The sequence below is a fragment of the Euprymna scolopes genome, chromosome 44, assembly GCF_053919585.1.
Source record: "Euprymna scolopes isolate OS-2025 chromosome 44, ASM5391958v1, whole genome shotgun sequence".
Classification (NCBI taxonomy): Eukaryota; Metazoa; Mollusca; class Cephalopoda; order Sepiida; family Sepiolidae; genus Euprymna; species Euprymna scolopes.
Window position 1 is genome coordinate 53,084,327 of NC_136525.1, and position 20,572 is coordinate 53,104,898.

The 20,572-nt window shown below is 32.6% G+C and overlaps 2 protein-coding genes across 2 annotated transcripts in view; one reads left to right on the forward strand and one right to left on the reverse strand.

The window, feature by feature from the left end:
* Window positions 1–20,572, forward strand: part of LOC145268612 (uncharacterized) — a 746,770-nt gene that overhangs the window by 677,301 nt on the left and 48,897 nt on the right. The window lies entirely within an intron of this gene.
* The window catches only part of LOC145268613 (neuronal acetylcholine receptor subunit alpha-10-like), a 106,299-nt gene continuing 98,806 nt past the window's right edge, over window positions 13,080–20,572 (reverse strand). Inside the window, exon 9 of the mRNA XM_080124082.1 lies at window positions 13,080–14,325. Coding sequence (XP_079980208.1) covers window positions 13,924–14,325 — 402 coding nt within the window. The 3' untranslated portion in view covers window positions 13,080–13,923. The remainder of the gene's footprint in view (window positions 14,326–20,572) is intronic.

The window sequence follows — 20,572 nt, forward strand, 5'->3', positions numbered from 1 at the left end:
TTCTCCAACTTTACAGCATGGCAAGAAAGAAGAAGAAGAAAAAAAACTGAACAAACAAAATACTGAGGATGGAGTTTGACTCCGAAAATATATTTAATTTAAATTAAATTTTAAACAAGTAAAATATTTGTTTATTTTTGTGAAACTGCGTTTTAATTTGGCTTTCAAGTGCACTGGATGCGTATTTTATTTTATTCAAATTAAATCAATGTTTCTGTAATGGAACTCACACCCCTGACATACATATATATATATATAAATTGGCTGAGAGAGAGATAGTGAAAAAAATAGATATATAAAGAAGAGAGGTGGAATGGTATTCTTTTTTACTAATGTTTTATATTAGATGTTAATAATTTTTTATTACAAAAAAAAAAAAATTTACTGAAACAAAAAAATAATTTCAACTTGTAACAGCCATGCAAAGACATCTTCATTTTTTTTTTTTAAATTTAAATTCAAAACTTAAGTAAAAAGTTTTCTTTTTTACTTATGTTAATAATTTTTTTTTTATTACAATTCACTCTAATAGAACATTGAAACAAAAACATAATTTCAATTTGCAAAAGCATCTTCATTTTTTTTTTTTTTTGAAATTTAAACTCAAAGCTTAAGTAAAAAAACCTTTTTTCCAAATCTCACAGTTTTCAGTTTAATGTTCTTTTATTAGGTCTTTGCAAATAGGGTAGAAATACATTTTTTTGTATGATAAATCCGAAACGAAATCGGTCGACACATATACACCTCTAGCTAACAATGACAGACACACGTGTCGCCGTTTGTGCGCTTCATACTTTCGAACGAGCAAGACTTTCGTCAGACGCCACGTAAGAATCGACCTTCTCGACTGCAACTTTCAGCTAACACTGCAGCCATTGTCACAGAGTCGTTACTTTTCGGGGGTAAAATCTTGAAACCTTCTCTTGTGTGGCTTTTATTTTTTCGTACGTAGACTCCCCCTCCCCTATACTTAATTATATTGAACCGCTATTTTTTCTGACCTTCGAGTTGGGATCAATGTTTACGACCCGTGCTTAGAGATCCTTTTTAACAAGGATAATTTTTTTTTTTTTTTATCGTAATTCAGAATATTCCTTTCTTGGGTGACTGGTTATCCCCCCACCCCCCACATTTAAAAAAAAAAAAAAACTATCTTGTATCTAAGTAAATATAAATCAGCATTTTAACGTTAATTTTTAAATTCGTAAAAAGCCATGCTCTGCGTGAGATGGGCCTCACCTCCCTTAAGACATGCACCAGCGCTTTCCTGTTGAGTTAACAACCCCTGATAATAGCTACTGCGTTAGCCAAAAGGACTTAGAGAGTGGAAACCATTGGTCAGTTCTTGTCCAGACTTGGGCACAAGTACACTTTGATACACTGAAAGTAATTTTTGTTTTCATTTTCAGGAGAGCTATCCTACCAGAAAGGGGAGACAATCCAAAATGAATGTTTTCTAACTTTTTTGGTAATTCAAAATGAGTTTAACAAAATTTCACAACAGAAAATATTAAATAACAAAAATATTTATTGAATTTACTTGAAACTGTTAAAAATTTAGCAACAATATTTTTCAAAATGAATTGTATTTAAAATTTACAAATAAAATTAAACATTCTATATTTCAAAATAATTATTTTCAAAATAAATATTTTTTTATAATGCACAAATGAAATATAACATTCAGTTTAGAATATCATGAAAAGTATTTTCTATGTAACTTTTTATTAAACAAAACTTTTTCGTTTTTTTTTTGTTTTTTTGAAAAAAAAATTTCCTTAAATAAATATAAAAAAAATTGTAATAGTAATTTTAGAATATTTTCATATGTATTTTTATGAAACACAACTTTTTTTTTTTTTAAATATTTTAAATAAATAAAAAAAATTGTAATAATAATTTTAGAATAATTTCATATGTATTTTTTTATGTAACTTTTTTTTTAACAAAACTTTCGTTTTATTTTATTTTTTTTTTTTAAATATTTCTTTAAATAAATAAAAAAAATGTAATAGTAATTTTAGAATATTTTCATATAAATGAATTTGTTTTGATATTTTTTTTTTTTTTTTTTTACTCGAAAAATTTGCTTGAAACATTAATTAATTTTGGATTGTCTTTCCTTTTTGCTATTATAACTCTTTAGAGAATGAAAACAAAAAAAATATTACTGGTGAGTTAAAGTGCACTTGTACCAAACCTCGTTTTGTTTGAATATATCTCGACATTTATGGCGATCTTGCTTGATAATCTTAGGCATATCTTATAAACGAATTTTGAGAAAAATATTGGTTTTTAGTTAATTTTATAAATACATTGATTATATTGGAGCTAAAAAAGCAGAATTCGATATATTTCAAATCGATTTGAATAGAAATCATTTTCCGAATGAAAAAAAAGAAAAAAAGCTCAATATTTTTTAGAATATAAAATAGAGCTCAGAATAAAGTATTAAATTAAAATTTATACTATTATGATTTTAATAAGTGTTGCAACTTACTTGGTTTATATAAATATATAATGTACATAAGAAGGTAAAAATAGAAAAAAAAAATCTTTATACAATATCCTATACGAAGGTCCAAATTATATAGATATTGCTAGATTCTTACTATGCTATGTATGTATTTATACTGATATATTTATGGCTTACAAAGCAAGCTTACTGGCTACTATCAATTGTTCCTCGAGTAAAGCTTAATTAGTCCACAATTACTTGGCATCAATACCTGCTGTCCAACCATGTTCATTGTATATTACAATCTTACGAGAGAAAAACAACGATATTTAACAAAAAGTCGCAGAAAACGAACAATTGATAGTTTTTTTCTTCTTCTTTTCCTGGTGTTTAAGCCAAGAACGATAACTCTTCTGTAAAAAAAAAAAAATCTACGCAATTACTTGCCCTTGGTGTTAAAATATTTATCTAGCTGTCTTTTCTTTTTCTTTTTTTTTTTTTTTTTTTTTTTTTTTAATTTTATGATTCAAGTCTTCTGCTTTATTTAGAAATATGTTTAGATTCTGGACCCCCCCCCCTTCCAAAAAAAAAAAAAGACAAAAAAAAATGTGAGATTATTTATAAATTTCAAAATACCTCAAAGTGGAAAAAAATAAAAAATTTAAAAAAAATTAAAATCTCTTTTGGTTTACAAATTTTAATTAGATTTCAAATATGAAATTTTACTTATTTGTTTTAATTGTTAATTTGCAAGTGTGTAAGAAGGCTGTTAGTAATGTAGAAAGCAGATATATTGAAGTGACATGACATATGAACAAAAACCAAACGAAGGTCTTATTAAAATTATAAATCTTTGTAAATCTACTAGCAGGCTGCCCGACATTGCCCGGTTGTAAAATACGTATAAATATTATATTTTAATTCATACACAAACTGAGACAGGTGCATGTGAGTATTATGTTGTTTTTTTTTTTCTAAACAATTCACTAAAAGAAAAGAAAATATCGATTTATTTTTCAAAACTATTCACATCTCAAAATCAGTAAATATCGGCTTACTGGTTACTATAACTGAAAAAGTAAAAATGTCTTTGATTCTTTCAAAAAGAAAGCGAGCCAAAAATATGCAGCAAAAGTGAAGCAATTGGCAGTTAATAAAAATTGGGAAAGTTAATCTTGAATTGAAAGCCATGTTTAAGTTCAGAAAAGTTTCCGACGGGTAGCTAATCTGCACAAGTCCTGGAGATGATTACTATTACATTTTTTTTTTTAAATTTATTTAAAGAAATATTTAAAAAAAAAATAAATAAATAAATAAAATAAAACGAAATGAAGATGAAGAATTTTAAGTGGGTAGCTGTTCTGTACAGGTCCTGGACTTTATAAAAGATCATTCTCGTGTCGACATTAAAAAATTATGTGCTGGAATGCTAAAGGATTCAATATTTTTATGGAGCAATTCTGGTTTCTGATTAATTGCTACCAGAACATGGATCCATTTGATTGGTCAGTTTCTATCACCAGTGTTTATACCATACCACTATATCAAAAATATTGCAAATGCTCCCCCACTCTTAAAAGAGTCCCTGGGGCACACCCAAAAGTTATCGCAAAGTATAGACAAATAAAATTAAATAGAAATCAGTTAGTTACAACTTTTCAGAAAGTTTTATAAAAATCCAAGGAATCAATTTTTTTTAAGAAGCACAAAAATGTCAATTTTTGCCATTTTAACCTAGGGGGACAATCGGAGTTTTCCTGGAAAATCTGTTCTGTTACTTTTTTACTCATATCATGCTTAATGTTTGTGCAAAATTTCAAAATATTCCAAGGTGTATTTATTGAGAAAAGTGCGGGCAGATGAACCAACAAGGGTGAATTTACAAGTCCATCCTCCTTTTGCCAGGGGACCAAAAAGGTATACATGTCTGTGTGTGCGTGCATGTGTTTGTGTATATACTTTTATATATGTTTTATATGTGTGCATAGATAAATACAGCCATCATTACAATTTTTATATTCACATTTTGTATTACTACATTTCGTCTATAACTTACTATCACTATTATAATAATTATTGTTATTATTAGAACTAAGGGTTCCTACACAGGTTGTCACCAGAAATTGTTCACTGAAAACACTCGGTGATGTTCCTTGAAGTCTGGGTGACAACAAATCTCCCCAGATATCCAATACCCCCCTCTTTTAATATCCTTTGCAAGTAAATTTACATCATTGCAACAGCCGCTTGCTATTGACTTCTCATTGGCAATAACCATTGGTCATCACTGAAATTTAGATGGTAATAAGTCTCCCCAAGGTCTAAGGTTCTTTGCATCCATCCAGTGCAGATCTGTTTAGTGTCTTTTCTCCTCAGTCTTTTGAGCTTCTCGGCTATTGGGGGGGGGGGGTAGTTGATGCCAATACTACAAATTTTTGAGGAGGGTTGTTAACTTACAATTTTACAGTCTTACTTTTTTTGGTTCCATGTGGTGTTTCTCTATCTTTTTTCTTCTGCTGCAGTTTCTATAAAGCTGTTTAACGTTTGTAACTCATGTGTACGAGTCTCTGCATTCAAGAGTTTTCCTTAACATTTCAGCCATTTTCATTATTGCAATCTGTTGTATTTTCTCAGCTATCCTCCTGGTTCAGCTTTTACCATTTTTTCTAAAATTTTCAGGATTGTGCTTAGTGCTCCTAAGATTATTGGTTATATTGACTTTCCTCTATCCTCCATATCCATTTCAGTTCTCTGGCCAACCATGTGCATTTGCTTCGCTTCTCCATCTATTTTATATTCGTCCTATGGTCTTACAGAACGGTGAAATTTATGATGTTGCAGGACATTTCTCCTTGTTACCTATTATATCATCTAGTCTCCTTGAATGAGTGAGTTTATCTGTTTATATGTCCATGTCCCATAGGATTTTATGGTCCCAGCTTTTAAGTTTGGGTACTGGTTTGTGCTTGTACTATTTGTCTGGGTATTCAATTGTTTGCATAGTTTCCAGTGCACTGCCTTGTCTATTTGATCATTTCTATTCTTTTTGAGCTAGTTTGCTGCATTCACTTATTATGCGGTCTATTATTTCGTCCAGAATCTAACTCATGTGTACGAGTCTCTGCATTCAAGAGTTTTCCTTAACATTTCAGCCATTTTCATTAGTGCAATCTGTTGTATTTTCTCAGCTATCCTCCTGGTTCAGCTTTTACCATTTTTTCTAAAATTTTCAGGATTGTGCTTTATATCTTTAACAATCTAATAAGATTCTTTCTAAGCATCACTTATAAGACTCTTCTAAGACTGTGCGTATAATAAGACTCTCTCAACGAAACCCCCTATATTACAAATGTCATAAAAACAGAATCAGTTCAGTTTGCTCTATCTTCATTCTCAAAATATCAAAGACATTTACCATCTCGGTCATATGAGGTGCCTGCAACAAGTATTCAAACTGTACACTTATTATCTCTATAGACACATGACAGTCCTTATCCATGAAATTCTTTATTTGGCCAATCAAATTTGATGTTCTGACTTTCTTACTCCTCCCACACTTCTCATCATCCCTCACAAACTCCCTGCCTTCCTTGAATCCCTTATGCCACTCAAAAAAACTGATGCTCTATTCATGCAAGATAATCGAAAAGCAGTCTGAAGCATTCCATACGTTTCTGTGGCATTTTTTTTTTTTCTAAATTTAAAACATAATTTTTTTTTTTTTTTTTTGCATATCTTTTAAAGTGTCATTACGTCCTGATTGCATTTTTGAAATTCACCAGCTGTGACAATCAAGCTTTAGTAGAGTGTATTCCAATTCCTGCTGTAGCTGTTTATTTGAACTTGAAACCGTAAAAAAATTGGTCAGTCATCTCGTAAGATGCATAGCAATAACCGACTGAATTTTTAAGGGTCTACGACAATTTTAAATGTCTGTAAAAAAAAAAAAAAAGGTCTGGAAACTTATTGAAGGCAGATGGTGTGTGAATGATATTGAAAAATAAATAGATATACAAAGATTTATAAGATCTACAAGATTCGTATGTTCCCATTTATACGTCACATCACTTCAATAACCTGATTTTCTACATTGCTACAGCCTTCTTGGTTTTTTTTTGTTTTTTTATATTTTTGTGATGCAAAAGAGAAGCAAAAACATTCGATATGAAACAAAAAAAAAAAAATAACAAAAAATTTTTCTCCAATTATAATTTTCAGTAACCATTTGTTTGGTGCATGTTTGCATTAGTGATCTTTTAAACCAACGCATTTCAGGTGAAAACATTATTCCATTTTTACATGTCGTGTATAAATTTAAAAAATGACAAAAAAAAAATGATCCGGTACATAATGCGCTACTAACAATGAATCAACAGAAGGCAAAATCCAGCGCAACTGCAACAAGAGAACATTAGAGAGGTCGACATGTTTGTGTACCTGGGCCAGTGTTGTCAACAGGGATGGAGGAACAGATGAGGACATCAAGCGCCGGATAAACAAAGCCAGACACGCTTTCAGCATCTTAAGAGCAATCTGGAGAACAGCAGCCCTCTCACTCTGGAATAAGATCCGAATTTTCAACACCAATGTGAAGTCGGTTTTACTCTATGGCTCAGAAACGTGGAGAGTCACCAAGGCCAACACCCACAAACTCCAGACATTCACGAACAGATGTCTCAGAAACATCCTAAACATCAAATGACCAGATCCATGAAATTCTTTATTTGGCCAATCAAATTTGATGTTCTGACTTTCTTACTCCTCCCACACTTCTCATCATCCCTCACAAACTCCCTGCCTTCCTTGAATCCCTTATGCCACTCAAAAAACTGATGCTCTATTCATGCAAGATGATCGAAAAGCAATCTGAAGCATTCCAATGAATAACTGTAGGACAAAACCAACCAAACCCTATTGTAGATAGAGATCAAAAAACAAAAATGGCCACACCTTGCGAAAGCCTATCTCACAGAAGAGATGTTGCGAGTTTGTCTCTGATGTATCGTTATTTTCATGGAAAGTGTTCGACTGAGCTTCAATCTATGGTCCCCCCTCGCCAAACTTTCACAAGAAACACTCGTCTAGCTGTAAACACTATCAATAATTCCCTCCACTCTTTATCTGTGCCTAAACCTAAACGTAGATTCCATGAACAAAGCTTTTTTATTAGAACTGCACGCCTGTGGAATTGTCTTCCGTTTTCCTGCTTTCCGGCTGACTACAATATGGTTGTCTTCAAGTCTAATGTAAATAAGTTCTTGATGAGCCGTTCCATATAAGTTATCAAATTTAACAAATTTTCATTACTAATGATTATTATATTGTCCAATTTCTACTGTACACTCTTTAACCCTTATCCTTGAGTGGCCTCTTAGCCTTGATAATGTGTTGATACCTATGAAAAAAAAAAAAAAAAGTCCAATGTGAACAAGTTCTAATTGAATCGTCCCCCTAAGTAATCCAAGTTACAAAATTCCCACTGTTTACTATGCTAAAATCACAATGACTAATGTATTCCTATTAACCCTTATCCTCGAGTGGCCTCTGGGCCTTGATAAGTGGTGACACCCATGTAAAAAAAAAAAAAAAAAAAAAAAGCCTGCATCAAACATCACTAGGCAGACCCTTGAATGGAACCTGCAAGACGAGCGTAAAATTGGTCACCTGAGGCAGATATAGAAAAGAAGCATTGAGGCTGAGTCCAGAACTTCCGGAATGACATTGGCCAAACTGAAGAGGACCAACCATAATCGGGTCCGTTGGAGGAGCATCGTTATGGCTCTATGTTCCCCAAGGAATCAAGAGGCCTAAAAAAAAAAATCAGTCACAATTACGTTTTGAAATGCATTGGTGGACCCTGACCTTGTCCATTTAAGTCAAGGGTTATCTCCCTTGTTTGTCATACTGAATTGGTTGCACAACTCTTCCACATTAAAATGTCTGCTAAAAATCGATAATTTCGAAAAGTTATATTTTTACTTGTAATTATTTTTCTACTGGATCGTTTTTTTTTATAAGTTTCGGAATTCATTTTTTTTTTTTTTTTTTTTGTATAATTTGAACACAGATTCTATAAAACTTTTCCATTTTTTTTGTTTTTTTTTGTATAATTTGAACACAGATTCTATAAAACTTTTCCATTTTTTTTTGTTTTTTTTTGTATAATTTGAACACAGATTCTATAAAACTTTTCCTTTTCCTCATTGGTGCATTTACTCCTAGTCTCTCCCTCTTCATTCTAATAGGCCCCACTTTGTCAATAAAGCTCCAACCCCTGTCTCATCACCGCAATGTTGCATCTTTGTGCCTGTTTTACAAGTATTCTAATGGAATGTGTTCTGATGAACTTGTTGCACTTGTGCCCCCTCGACATACATATCCTCGACTAACCCGCTTAGCAACAAAATCACACCCCTTCACTGTTGAGGTCTCTAAATGCCAGAAATCTTTTTACTCCAATAGTTTCTTCCCTTGAACAGCTAGACTTTGGAATTCCCTTCCTGCCACCTGCGAGCCTGACTGATATGCAGAAGTTTAAATGTAACGTAAACCAACATCTTGTTAATCTTTCCTAGACATGGTCCCAAATACTTGCCCCTTATGCCTAAGTGGCGATATGCCTTGTTAGGGGGTGATTGTGAATTTAAAAAAAACAAAACAAAAAAAAAACCACTTCAGATGAGGGAGGTTAAACGTTTTGAAACCAAATGAAAACTTTTTTTTTTTTTTTTTTTTTTTTTTTTTGCATGTGCCCCTGTCATATATAAGAAAAAGCCACTCGTCTTCCTTTGCTTAAAAAAAAAAAACCTACATTTAATTTGTGGTGTTCTCAGCAATTTATTATTATTATTATTATTATTATTAAAAATCCATGCAAAAATCATAGAACCCCCCCCCCCAAAAAAAAAAAACCCCACTTCAGATGAGGGAGGTTAAACGTTTTGAAACCAAATGAAAACGTTGTTTTTTTTTGTTTTTTTTTTTGCATGCGCCCCTGTCATATATAAGAAAAAGCCACTCGTCTTCCTTGGCTTAAAAAAAAAAACCTACATTTAATTTGTGGTGTTCTCAGCAATTTATTATTATTATTATTATTATTATTATTATTATTAAAAATCCATGAAAAAATCATAGAAAAAAAAAAACTGTATATGTGCGTGTATACATATATATATATGTATATATATGTATATATATATATATATGTATATATATATATATGTATATATATATATATATGTATATATATATATATATGTATATATATATATATATGTATATATATATATATATATGTATATATATATATATATGTATATATATATATATATATGTATATATATATATATATATGTATATATATATATATATATGTATATATATATATATATATATATATATATATATATATATTTCTGTGGAAACCTACTTTATTTCATTATAATATATACCAATCCTTATTTAAGCTCAATGTAATTACAGAGCAATATAGTGAATGAATGACAAAAAACTATATTCCAATATTCATGATGTTGACCATCTTATAATTTATTCCTTTAATTCAGTTGACATTTACAATTCTTGACAATATCTGTTTCGTAGCACAAAATCAATCACTTAATTATTATATCAATCGATGAATCTATTTTGCTCTTAACTCACCAGAAGCTTCTCTTCCAATTTTCGAATTTTAATCATGTCAAAATGCATTTCATTTCCTTTTGATGGATTGATTGTTGCTATTTCTTCTGACGCTGATGATTTGTACTGATTTCATATCAGCCACAGATGGCTGGTTGAATACAATGAAACCACTGGTTCGTCTTTGGAATATGTATATATATATATATATATATATATATGTTTTTAAATAAATATTTGTATTTTCAGCTCTCATATTCGCGATCAAGCACTTTATTTGATTTCTTTTCATCACATCCTGACACACACACACACACACACACACACTCTCTCTATATATATATATTAGTGATGGGAAGATTCCAATATTTTTCCCAATTCCGATACAATTACTGATTCCGATTCTTTATAAATGTCTAAATATTTAACTATACAGTTGCATTTTTTATTCCAATTACTGTAAAAACACAAATGTTAAATGTGCAAATATTTTCCTAAACGTCAAAATACACTTGTGGGGGAGAATCCATCGATTTTAGCTTTACTGGTATTTTTAAAATCAATAAATATTTATTATTTTATCATTATTATTAGCAATGAAAGATTTTGCTTTAAACAAAATCAAATAAAAAAAAATACAATTAAAAGAATCGTTTTGGCATCGGAAAATTGATAAAAAAATTTCCGATACCCTCTAATATTCCAATTAATCATCCAAACACTAATATATATATATATATATATCCAGGTTTGAGGTGTTCAAAAGTCGGGACTAATGAAGACAACGACGTTGTTATATATATATATATATATATATATATATATACAGGGTGTCCGTAAAGTTACTATACAGTCTTATTGTATTATATTTGTATTAATAGTTAATATTTATTTTTGTGTAGCTGTAGGGTGTTTGGGGTTTGTATTACTGTACACATAGATTCGAAAAAGTTGTCAAAAAACAAACTGGATAATTTTTTGTGTTTTTATTCAATGAAACATAATTTTTTGTGTTTTTATTCAATGAAACATATTTATTCAGCTCGAAAAACATACAGTGTTTACCGATGTATTGGAAAATTCAAGATGGCGTCTCACACCCTCTTTAACACCGTAAATTTGGGAAAAGGTGTTATAAATAAAAAAACTATACAAAATACTATTAAAAACCCGCCGAATATATGTCAACCTATGTCACGGTAACATATATTGAGCGAGTTTTTAACAGTATTTTAACCGGTTTTTTATTTATTACACCTTTTTCCAAACTTACCGTGTTAAAGAGAGAATCGGCCGCCATCTTGAATTTTCCAATACATCGGTAAACACTGTATGCTTTTCGAGCTGAATAAACATGTTTCATTGAATAAAAACACGAAAATTATATCCAGTTTGGTAGAAAAGTAACTTATCTTGCCTTTGATAACATTTATTTGTTATATATTTGTTTTTTGACAACTTTTTCGAATCTATGTGTACAGTAATACAAACCCGGGTGTCTGTATAGTAACTTTACGGACACCCTGTGTGTATATATATATATATATATATAGAGAGAGAGAGAGAGAGAGAAAGAGAGAGGATAAAGATTAATAATTGTAAATTATGAATCAATCTCAAAAGGAAAAACAAAACATAATCAAATTGAATGTACGATAGTTTCGGAAATGATATTCATTTTTATTAATATTGACAATGAATTTTTTTTTTTTTAATATTGTCTCTTCATCAGCACAAATGGGTGGGGATAAGGTAGGACACCAAAATAAACTAGCATTTTCCCGGTCTAATCCCCCCCCCCCACCCACGCACACACTAGCAGAATATATGCCCTTGCTCAGGAGTGAATAAGAATCAACAAATGAAAAGAAAAAAAAACAAGTCACTTTATTAATCACCAAGAACAAAATACTGGCTTATGCACAGCAAGACATGATGGAGTATGTAAGTACCTCCACTGGACCATCTGTAAAAAAATTAAACATCCAGTGGAGCAGCAAGTCCTGGGAACATCAACCTGAAAGAACAGTTTGAAATGACTTATATACCATACATTACGACCATGTAATCCCTACAGCCACCTACCTTGAAAATGCTGCTGTGAAACCTGACATAGTTATATGGAATAAGTCAGAGAGAGTTGCAACCTTGGTTGAAGTGAGTGTTCCTAATGATGGAGGTCTGAACAGAGCTGAAATAGAGAAACAGACCAAATACCAAGGTCTCATGTATGATATGAAAAGAAACTGGAATCTTAAGGAGATTTCAATCATACCAGTTATTATAGGTGCCACAGGGCTTATGAAGAAGAACCTGAAGTCCTACCTAACTAATATTCCTGGTGAACCAAGTGCAAAAGAGATTCAGACAATTGCACTTAAGGGAACAATGAGGATACTAAAAAGAGCTCTCGGTTGGTTTCAATAAAAAAGTGGGGCAATGTTGGCAGCTGGTTTGGCTGCCCCATACCCAGTATTACAATCTTCAAATGAAAAAAAAAAAAAAAAAAAAAGCTTATACAGAATACAGACCGTGCTGAAATAATAATTTTGCTCAAGAATTGATCCATCTTCTAAAAATGACTTCATTTTTTTTTTTTTTTTTAATTTTAGTAGCATTAGTGGGAAGAGAAATTAGTCCACAGATGTTGTACAATCCCTGTCAAAGGTACATTAAACCGTTTCATAAATGTAGTTACGTTGCCCGTCCGAGGGTAGGTAAAATTATTTTTAAAGTGTATCGTACATAACCCGTCCTAGTGAAGGTAAAATTCTTTCAGATACGTGCTGTATATTACCTGTCCTAGGGAAGGCATAATTATTTCATACATATGTTTACATGTAATACCCGTCCTAGGGTAGGTAAAATATTCTTTTGTTCGAGATAGCAAATGATATATAGACATCAAAAAATTCTTCTGTCCTAAGAATAAAAGATTTTCAAAATCAATTTAAAAAAAAAAAGAAAAAAAAAGCAGCTCTTAAAACGGATATCTTTTATTTCTGATGTCTTTTTACATGCAATTATACCATTAAAAAAAAGTGTCCTTATTTATTTTTAGCAAGTTCAATTTTTAGAGGGGGATACAGCTATGACGTGTCCCACAAAGAAGTAAACAATAAATTTCCGTGTATAATATTTTCGGATTTGTGTTACTAGACACAGAAATTCGAAAAAGTGGTTAAAAAAATAAAACAAATAAATGTTACCAAAGGCAAGATAAGTTACTCTTCTACCTACCTGGAAAAGATTTTAGTGGTTTTACTCACTTTAAAACGTGTAATCGGTTCAAAAATCATGCAGTGTATATCGATATATTTGAAAAAGAAAGATGGCGGCATGCTTGCTGTTGAACAAGGTAAGTTCGGGAAAATGAATTAAAAGCAAACAAATTACACAAAATACTGTTAGAAACCCACCGAATATATGTCCGCCTATGTCACGGTAACATATATTGAGTGAGTTTCTAACAGTATTTTGTATAGCCTTTTTGTTTAAACTGGTTTTTCCAAACTTAGCGTGTTCAACAACGAACATGCCGTCATTTGCATTTTTTCAAATACATCGGTAAATACTGTATGTTTTTCGAGCTGAATAAACATGTTACATTAAATAAAAACACTAAAAAATTATCCAGTTTGGTAGAAAAGTAACTTATCTTGCTTTTGATAACATTTATTTGTTATATATATTTGTTTTTTGACAACTTTTTCGAATCTGTGTGTACAGTAATACAAACCCTTTTATTTTATATATGAAAAAATTCAAACTCAATTCATTAAAATTGGATAAACATATCGATCGATTTCAAAGACTGATTCGATCTATTTACTTGGTATCTGGATCAGGTTGACTGCAACAGCGATGAGGATGATCAGGATGTAGAAGACACAAAAGAACCTGTTTATAACTTGGGCAACATCCCTCCATCCCTGGCGGAACCTCATCTCAGCTTCCTTGTCTTTCATCTTCTGGCAGTACGATTTGGTGAAGCCCTTGATGAAGGCAACATCCGACTCCAAACCGGGTTTTGCGTTCAGCAGCTCGTCGTTGGACTGGTCATTGACCGGTGGGTCCAGTGGTTGCTTCTCGCTAGTTGTGGGCAATTTGTAGAAATTAGCCTTTCCGGACTCAAATTCATGTTCGGGGGCCACCAGATGTCGTGACCTGTTCCTCTTCACGACAGACGTCATGCAAAACAGTTTGGCCAGAAATTCAAGCACGATCTGAAAAAAAAAAAAAAAAAAAAAAAAAAAAAATGGAGAAGATGATGTTATTAGATGCCAGCACATGATGTAACACTTGGCACTTGTGCATTTTAGATGTTTATTTTATTTTATTTTTTTTTTTTCATTTTTGCAGAGGTCAACTTGAAACAGGGGGATATAATTTAAGAAGTTTTTTAGTACCCCGACAAAAAGGAAGGTGGACCTGTAAATTCACCCTTGTCTGATCATCTATCCGCACTTTTCTCAATAACTACATCTTGGAAGTTTTTGAAATTTTGCACAAACATTAAACATGGCATGAATAAAAAGTAACAGAACGGATTTTCTGGGAAACTCCGGTTGTCCCCTTAAGGGTGCCTTTCATGTTAAAATGGCTAAAATTGACACTTTTGTGCTTATTAAAAAAAAATTGATGCCTTGGATTTTTATAAAACTTTCTGAAAAGTTGTAACTAACTGATTTCTATATAATTTTGCTTGTCTATACTTCGCGATGACTCTTGCATGTGCCCCAGGGGCTCTTTTACAGCTAATAAGCACACTCCATTTTTGGGACTATTTTACCATATTTGTCCAAAATTTTCTGTGTATGTCTATTTAGCAATTTTGCATGGTGCTGAACTCAAATTTAAATATGTTAAGGCCTTGGAGACTTTAGGGGCTAAATGGGTAGGGGGAGGGCAAATGACGGGCTTAGTCATTTCTTTTTTTTTTTTGCTTGGTGCAGAACTGAAATTTACGTATGTTAAGGCCTAAAACTGCATCGTTTGTTCATTTTCACCAGGATTCGACGTCCCCTGGGGATGTTTTGGGGGCTAAATGGGAAGGGGAGGTAAATGCTAAACTTAGTCATTTTTTTTTATGCCACGTTCACTGTGGACTCACGGGAGATCATGCATGCTTCACTTTTTTTTTTCTTTTTTTGTTTTTTTTACTTTTTTCTTTTTTTTTCCTTTTTTTTCTTTTCTTTCTTTTTTTTTTTTTTTTTTCCTTATTGTGGGAATAAATTGAGGGTTTAGGTTAAGGAATAGATTATACAAAAGAAAACAATATTATTAAATGAACGATGAGAAATAAAAGTTTTATATATATATACGTCCAAGGATGGAATACTGTTGCCACATCTGGGCAGGAGCTGCTAGAAAGGACTTGTCCTGCCTTGATAGAGTTCAAAATAGACTTCGTAGCCTCGTAGGAGATGTCCTTTTCTCCTCCTTACAACCTCTATCTCACAGAAGAGATGTTGCGAGTTTGTCTCTGATGTATCGTTATTTTCATGGAAAGTGTTCAACTGAGCTTCAATCTATGGTCCCCCCTCGCCAAACTTTCACAAGAAACACTCGTCTAGCTGTAAACACTATCAATAATTTCCCCCACTCTTTATCTGTGCCTAAACCTAAACATAGATTCCATGAACAAAGCTTCTTTCTTAGAACTGCACGCCTGTGGAATTGTCTTCCGTTTTCCTGCTTTCTGGCTGACTACAATATGGTTGTGTTCAAGTCTAAGGTAAATAAGTTCTTGATGAGCCGTTCCATATAAGTTATTAAATTTACCAAATTTTCATTACTAATGATTACTATATTGACCAACTTCTACTGTACACTCTTTAACCCTTATCCTTGAGTGGCCTCTGGGCCTTGATAATGTGGTGATGCCTTTGTAAAAAAAAAAAAAAAAAAAAAAATATATATAAAATTATTGAGAATAATGAAATACAATAAATCTCTACAGTGAAGGGGTGGGATTTAGCTACTTGTCGGGTTTGTCGGGGGTATTCACGTCGAGGGGGTACAAGTGCTTGTAATTCGTACAAGCTTTTACCATCAATTAAAATGAATGGCTCTCATCTGGGGAGGCCTCATGTTTTGACAAGCTTCTGGGCTTGACCTTTACTCCTGATCTTAAATCTTAAATGGAACACATGCATTAAATCCGTTGCGAAGGCTGCTGGAAAAATGGTTGGATCCTTCTATCGATCCAGTAGATATCTCACTGCTGATGCAATTCTCTATCTATATAAAAGCCAAGTACGTCCAAGGATGGAGTATTGTTGCCACATATGGGCAGAAGCGGCTAGAAGCAGCTTATCCTACCTTGACAGAGTTCAATTCATTTTTTTTTTCAATTTTCACCCAAAACAAGGCACAGTGCCATTTTGAAGTAGGGGGGATACTATCGGGGACATAAGTTGCAAGGATATTATGAAGGGAGTGAGTAGCAAGATGTTTGTTCACATTACATTTGAAATTCTGCATGTTAGTACAGTTGGGAAAGCAGAATCTCAGAACGTAGTTTCAAAGTCTAGCAGTTCTGTGGAAGAAACTATTGGAGTAGAAGGCTTTCTTATACATAGGGATCTCTAGAGTGAAGGGGTGGGATTTAGCTGCTTGTCGGGTTTGTCGAGGGTATTCCCGTCGAGGGATACAAGTGCTTGTAATTTTACCATCAAAATACTTATAGAACAGCAGAAGGTTGCTACATTTCGTCGATGGGACAGAGGCTGAAGCTTAGATGACAGTTCAGGTTGGCGACATGTATACTAACTTCTGGCGGAAACCTGCCTGTGGATAAACGTTGGTATAAAAGGTTGCTTGACCACCATAACATTCATTGGTTTTAAAGGTTGCCTTCACCACGGCTTAGGGGAGCCCTCTCCACCCCAACACACACACACACACATACATACACACACGGTGCTAGTTGGCTGTTAACCCCGAAAAAGGGTTCATTCGCCCCTTTAGAAGGTCTTGTTTTTAATCCTTCAGGGAGACTAGCCACCCTCCTTGCCAAACAAGTCTGGTGGGGGAACCAGTTTACTCGCCGGTGATCCGACCATGAGGTAGGTAGTACTGGCTTACATGATACCAGTAGCACATGATATGACATCATATACATATATATATATATAGATATATACACACACACACACATACATATATGCACACACATTTATACACGTGCCAAAAATATAGGGCGACTATTCAGTTCTAAGGAAGACAACACTTCCTAACTCCCAGAGCGAGATAACTCGTACTGAATATAATTATCGCTAAAACAACAAAAACATATATATATATATATATATATGAGGGAGAAAGACAGAGATAAATGCCTACACTTTTTTGAGAGAGGAGGGTTATAGATTGCTCTCAGGCTAAAATAACCTGTTTCTGCCAGATTAAAAAAAAAAAAATACATGTATACTAACTTCTGGTGGAAACCTGCCTGTGGATAAACGTTGGTATAAAAGGTTGTTTGACCACCATAACATTCAAATGTCGAACAAATAAACGTGGAGTTGGATTGAATTTAAAAAAAAAAAAATGAAGTTTTCCACATGCAAAACTTTTCCAGAGAAAACTACACCTTTGACAATTTCTAAGGAAAATCTGATTTGTAGATTAAATGAAGTAACCATATATATATATATATATATATATATATATATATATATAAAATTATTCAGAATAATGAAATACAATAAATCTACTGGTATGCAAATCCAGTGATTATCGGTCTTACAAAATATTATTGGATGTAATATTTTATATAAGACACTCCAAGCTAAACAAAATTGCTCAATATTCTAGATAGAGCAAATAAATCATAATTTGGGAATTTAAAATTTGTGATTTGAAAAAATTAGAAATTTTATTGTATGCAAGATAAACAAACATAGAAAATTAAATGTTTTTAAAAAAAACTTTAAAAGCATTTAATTTAATTTTCTATGTTTATTACCTTTAGCAAATAATTTTATAATATTTTTATAATATTTGCGAATATTTTTCCTCTGAGGAGATGTATAAATATCGAAACTCATGGGTTAAGGAAATATATTTTATTATACTGTATTCTTTGTCTTGCATACAATAAAATTTCTATATTTTAAATTTAACTTTTTCAAATCACAAATTTTAAATTCCTGAATTATGATATATATATATATTTAACTTAGTTTTAATTTTCTTTCTCTTATATATATATATATATATATATATATATATATATATATATATATATATATATATATGATTTTCAGAATGTGAGAGATTATATATAATAAATTCCACAGCCAAACAACGTTGCAGCACACAAAAGCCATGACAGTCAACGAACCGGAAGTCCAAGACTCATCAGTTAGACACATCCAAACTCAGGATTCGAAACCCGAGCCTCTTGCATGCGAGGCAAGAACTCTACCAACTGAGCAAACGCCCCGCACACAAGAATTTCAATTAACCAACACAGATCAAGCAAACCGCGACGAAATCCGACTGTGAAATGAACCTACTTCGTCTCGACAAGGGACGCAGCCATCCAACCAGTCAATAACCCAAACCGATGTCTCACAAGTAGGAGTTTTAACTCGAAAAGACGATGCCATCCAGCAATCGAGTAACTTATGATAGCATTTTCAGAATGTGACAGATTATATATTATACATTCCACAGAGATTATATATAATAAATTCCACAGAGATTATATATAATAAATTCCACAGAGATTATATATAATAAATTTCAGCAAATCTCCTCACTAACATAATGTACTTGCAATAACCCTTATCCCTGAGTGGCTTCCGGGCCTTGATAAGTGGTGATCACTGTGTAAAAAAAAAAAAAAAAAAAAAAAAAAGCCAAACAATGTCGCAGCCCACAAGAGCCATGACAGTCAACAAACTGGAAGGCCATCACGAATATGCATGCATAACGTAATAGCTATTAGTTCATGTTTTAATTTAATTTAATGTCACTTATGATGGGCAAAAAACCTGACGTCTTTGCTGTTACGACCACCGCAAAACCGGAAGTGATGTAGGTTTAAATAAAGGCTAACAATTGAAAACTTTACTTTAACTTTAAAAAGGACCACTCGGCCATATGTCACTGGTGGTCCTAGACGTTGTATCAAAGTTTAGTTACCCAAAAGGTGCTGAGTTCAATCCTGAACGAAAGCAGTGAAAAGTAATATTCAAAACAGAGAATCAGCAACTATGCCCCAGAGCCTAGCTGGAGTCCGAACACAGTACCCCCGTAATAATAAAGGGTTGGGTTGGGTTCGAAACTCCTAACAAACGGTTCCCCAGTTCGATACAAAACACCTGATGAAGGTCGGGGGGGGGGGGGCAAAACGGCCAAAACGTTGTGACTATAACAACCAAAATGAAGAAGTCAGTCCGACAATCTCAATAAATGAAAACACCTCATCTCAAAAATACAGACAATTAATTACTATGCAAACATACATACTGGTAACTAAAAATTTTCGACCCAAACCGATTAAAAAGCTTGCCCTATCTCTGAATGCTCTTTATGTAAAATTTCAAATGCCTAGACCAGAAATTGTCTGAGTAATTTGGTAGAGACCACAGAGGTCAATTTTTTTAAAAAACTTTGACCCATATTATGACCCCTTAACATTTACTGTTTTGGGTTCAAATTAATTTATTAAGTTAGATCCATGTCCAAGGAATCTATATCTAAAATGTCAAGTGTTTAGACCCAAAATTGGCGGAGTAGTTTTGTAGAGTTTTCAAAGGTCAAATCGTTGAACTTTGACCCCCTTAACAGCCTGTATATCAAATTTCGAGTCTGTAGTGAGAGAGACAGGCAGACAGCCACTTTTATACATATATAGATTATCCGTATTCGCTTCAACCGTTATGCTGTGCATCCCTAAAAAAGGAAAGTGGAATATTCCAATTCCTAATAAAACCAAGAAAAATTGGTGTCGCTTTTAAGGCAAAGCTAATAAAAATGATTTGTTCTCCTTAGTCTTTTGACTAAGATCAAAGTGTAGTATCTGTTCTTCAGATGCTACATTTCAATGTCTTATTCTCTCTTAGTGGAGGAAAAATCCTTCACAGATGAGACAATTTTTTTTGTTCCTTTTCTCCACGTTAAAAAACGACCCTGGTGTCTAACTCTGTCCCGTGGGGAGGCATTGTAAATAGGTACTATGTTTAATGTAACAAAGTTTTAATATTACAAAAGTAACTGGAAAAAGTAATTTCTGATTAAATTACAAAATCCCCAGGAAATGTATCTTCTGATTAAATTATAAAATGCCCTGGAAAATGTCCCTTCTGATTTTTTTGTTTTTTTTTGTTTGTTTGTTTGTTTACTTGTGTTCCCTTCGAGAGTTAGACATGAGGTCGGTTTTAAATTTGAGGGGAAACCAGCTCCCCAAAAGGGGCACTTTGGTCAATAATAGAAATAAAAATTGTATCAGTCATGAAG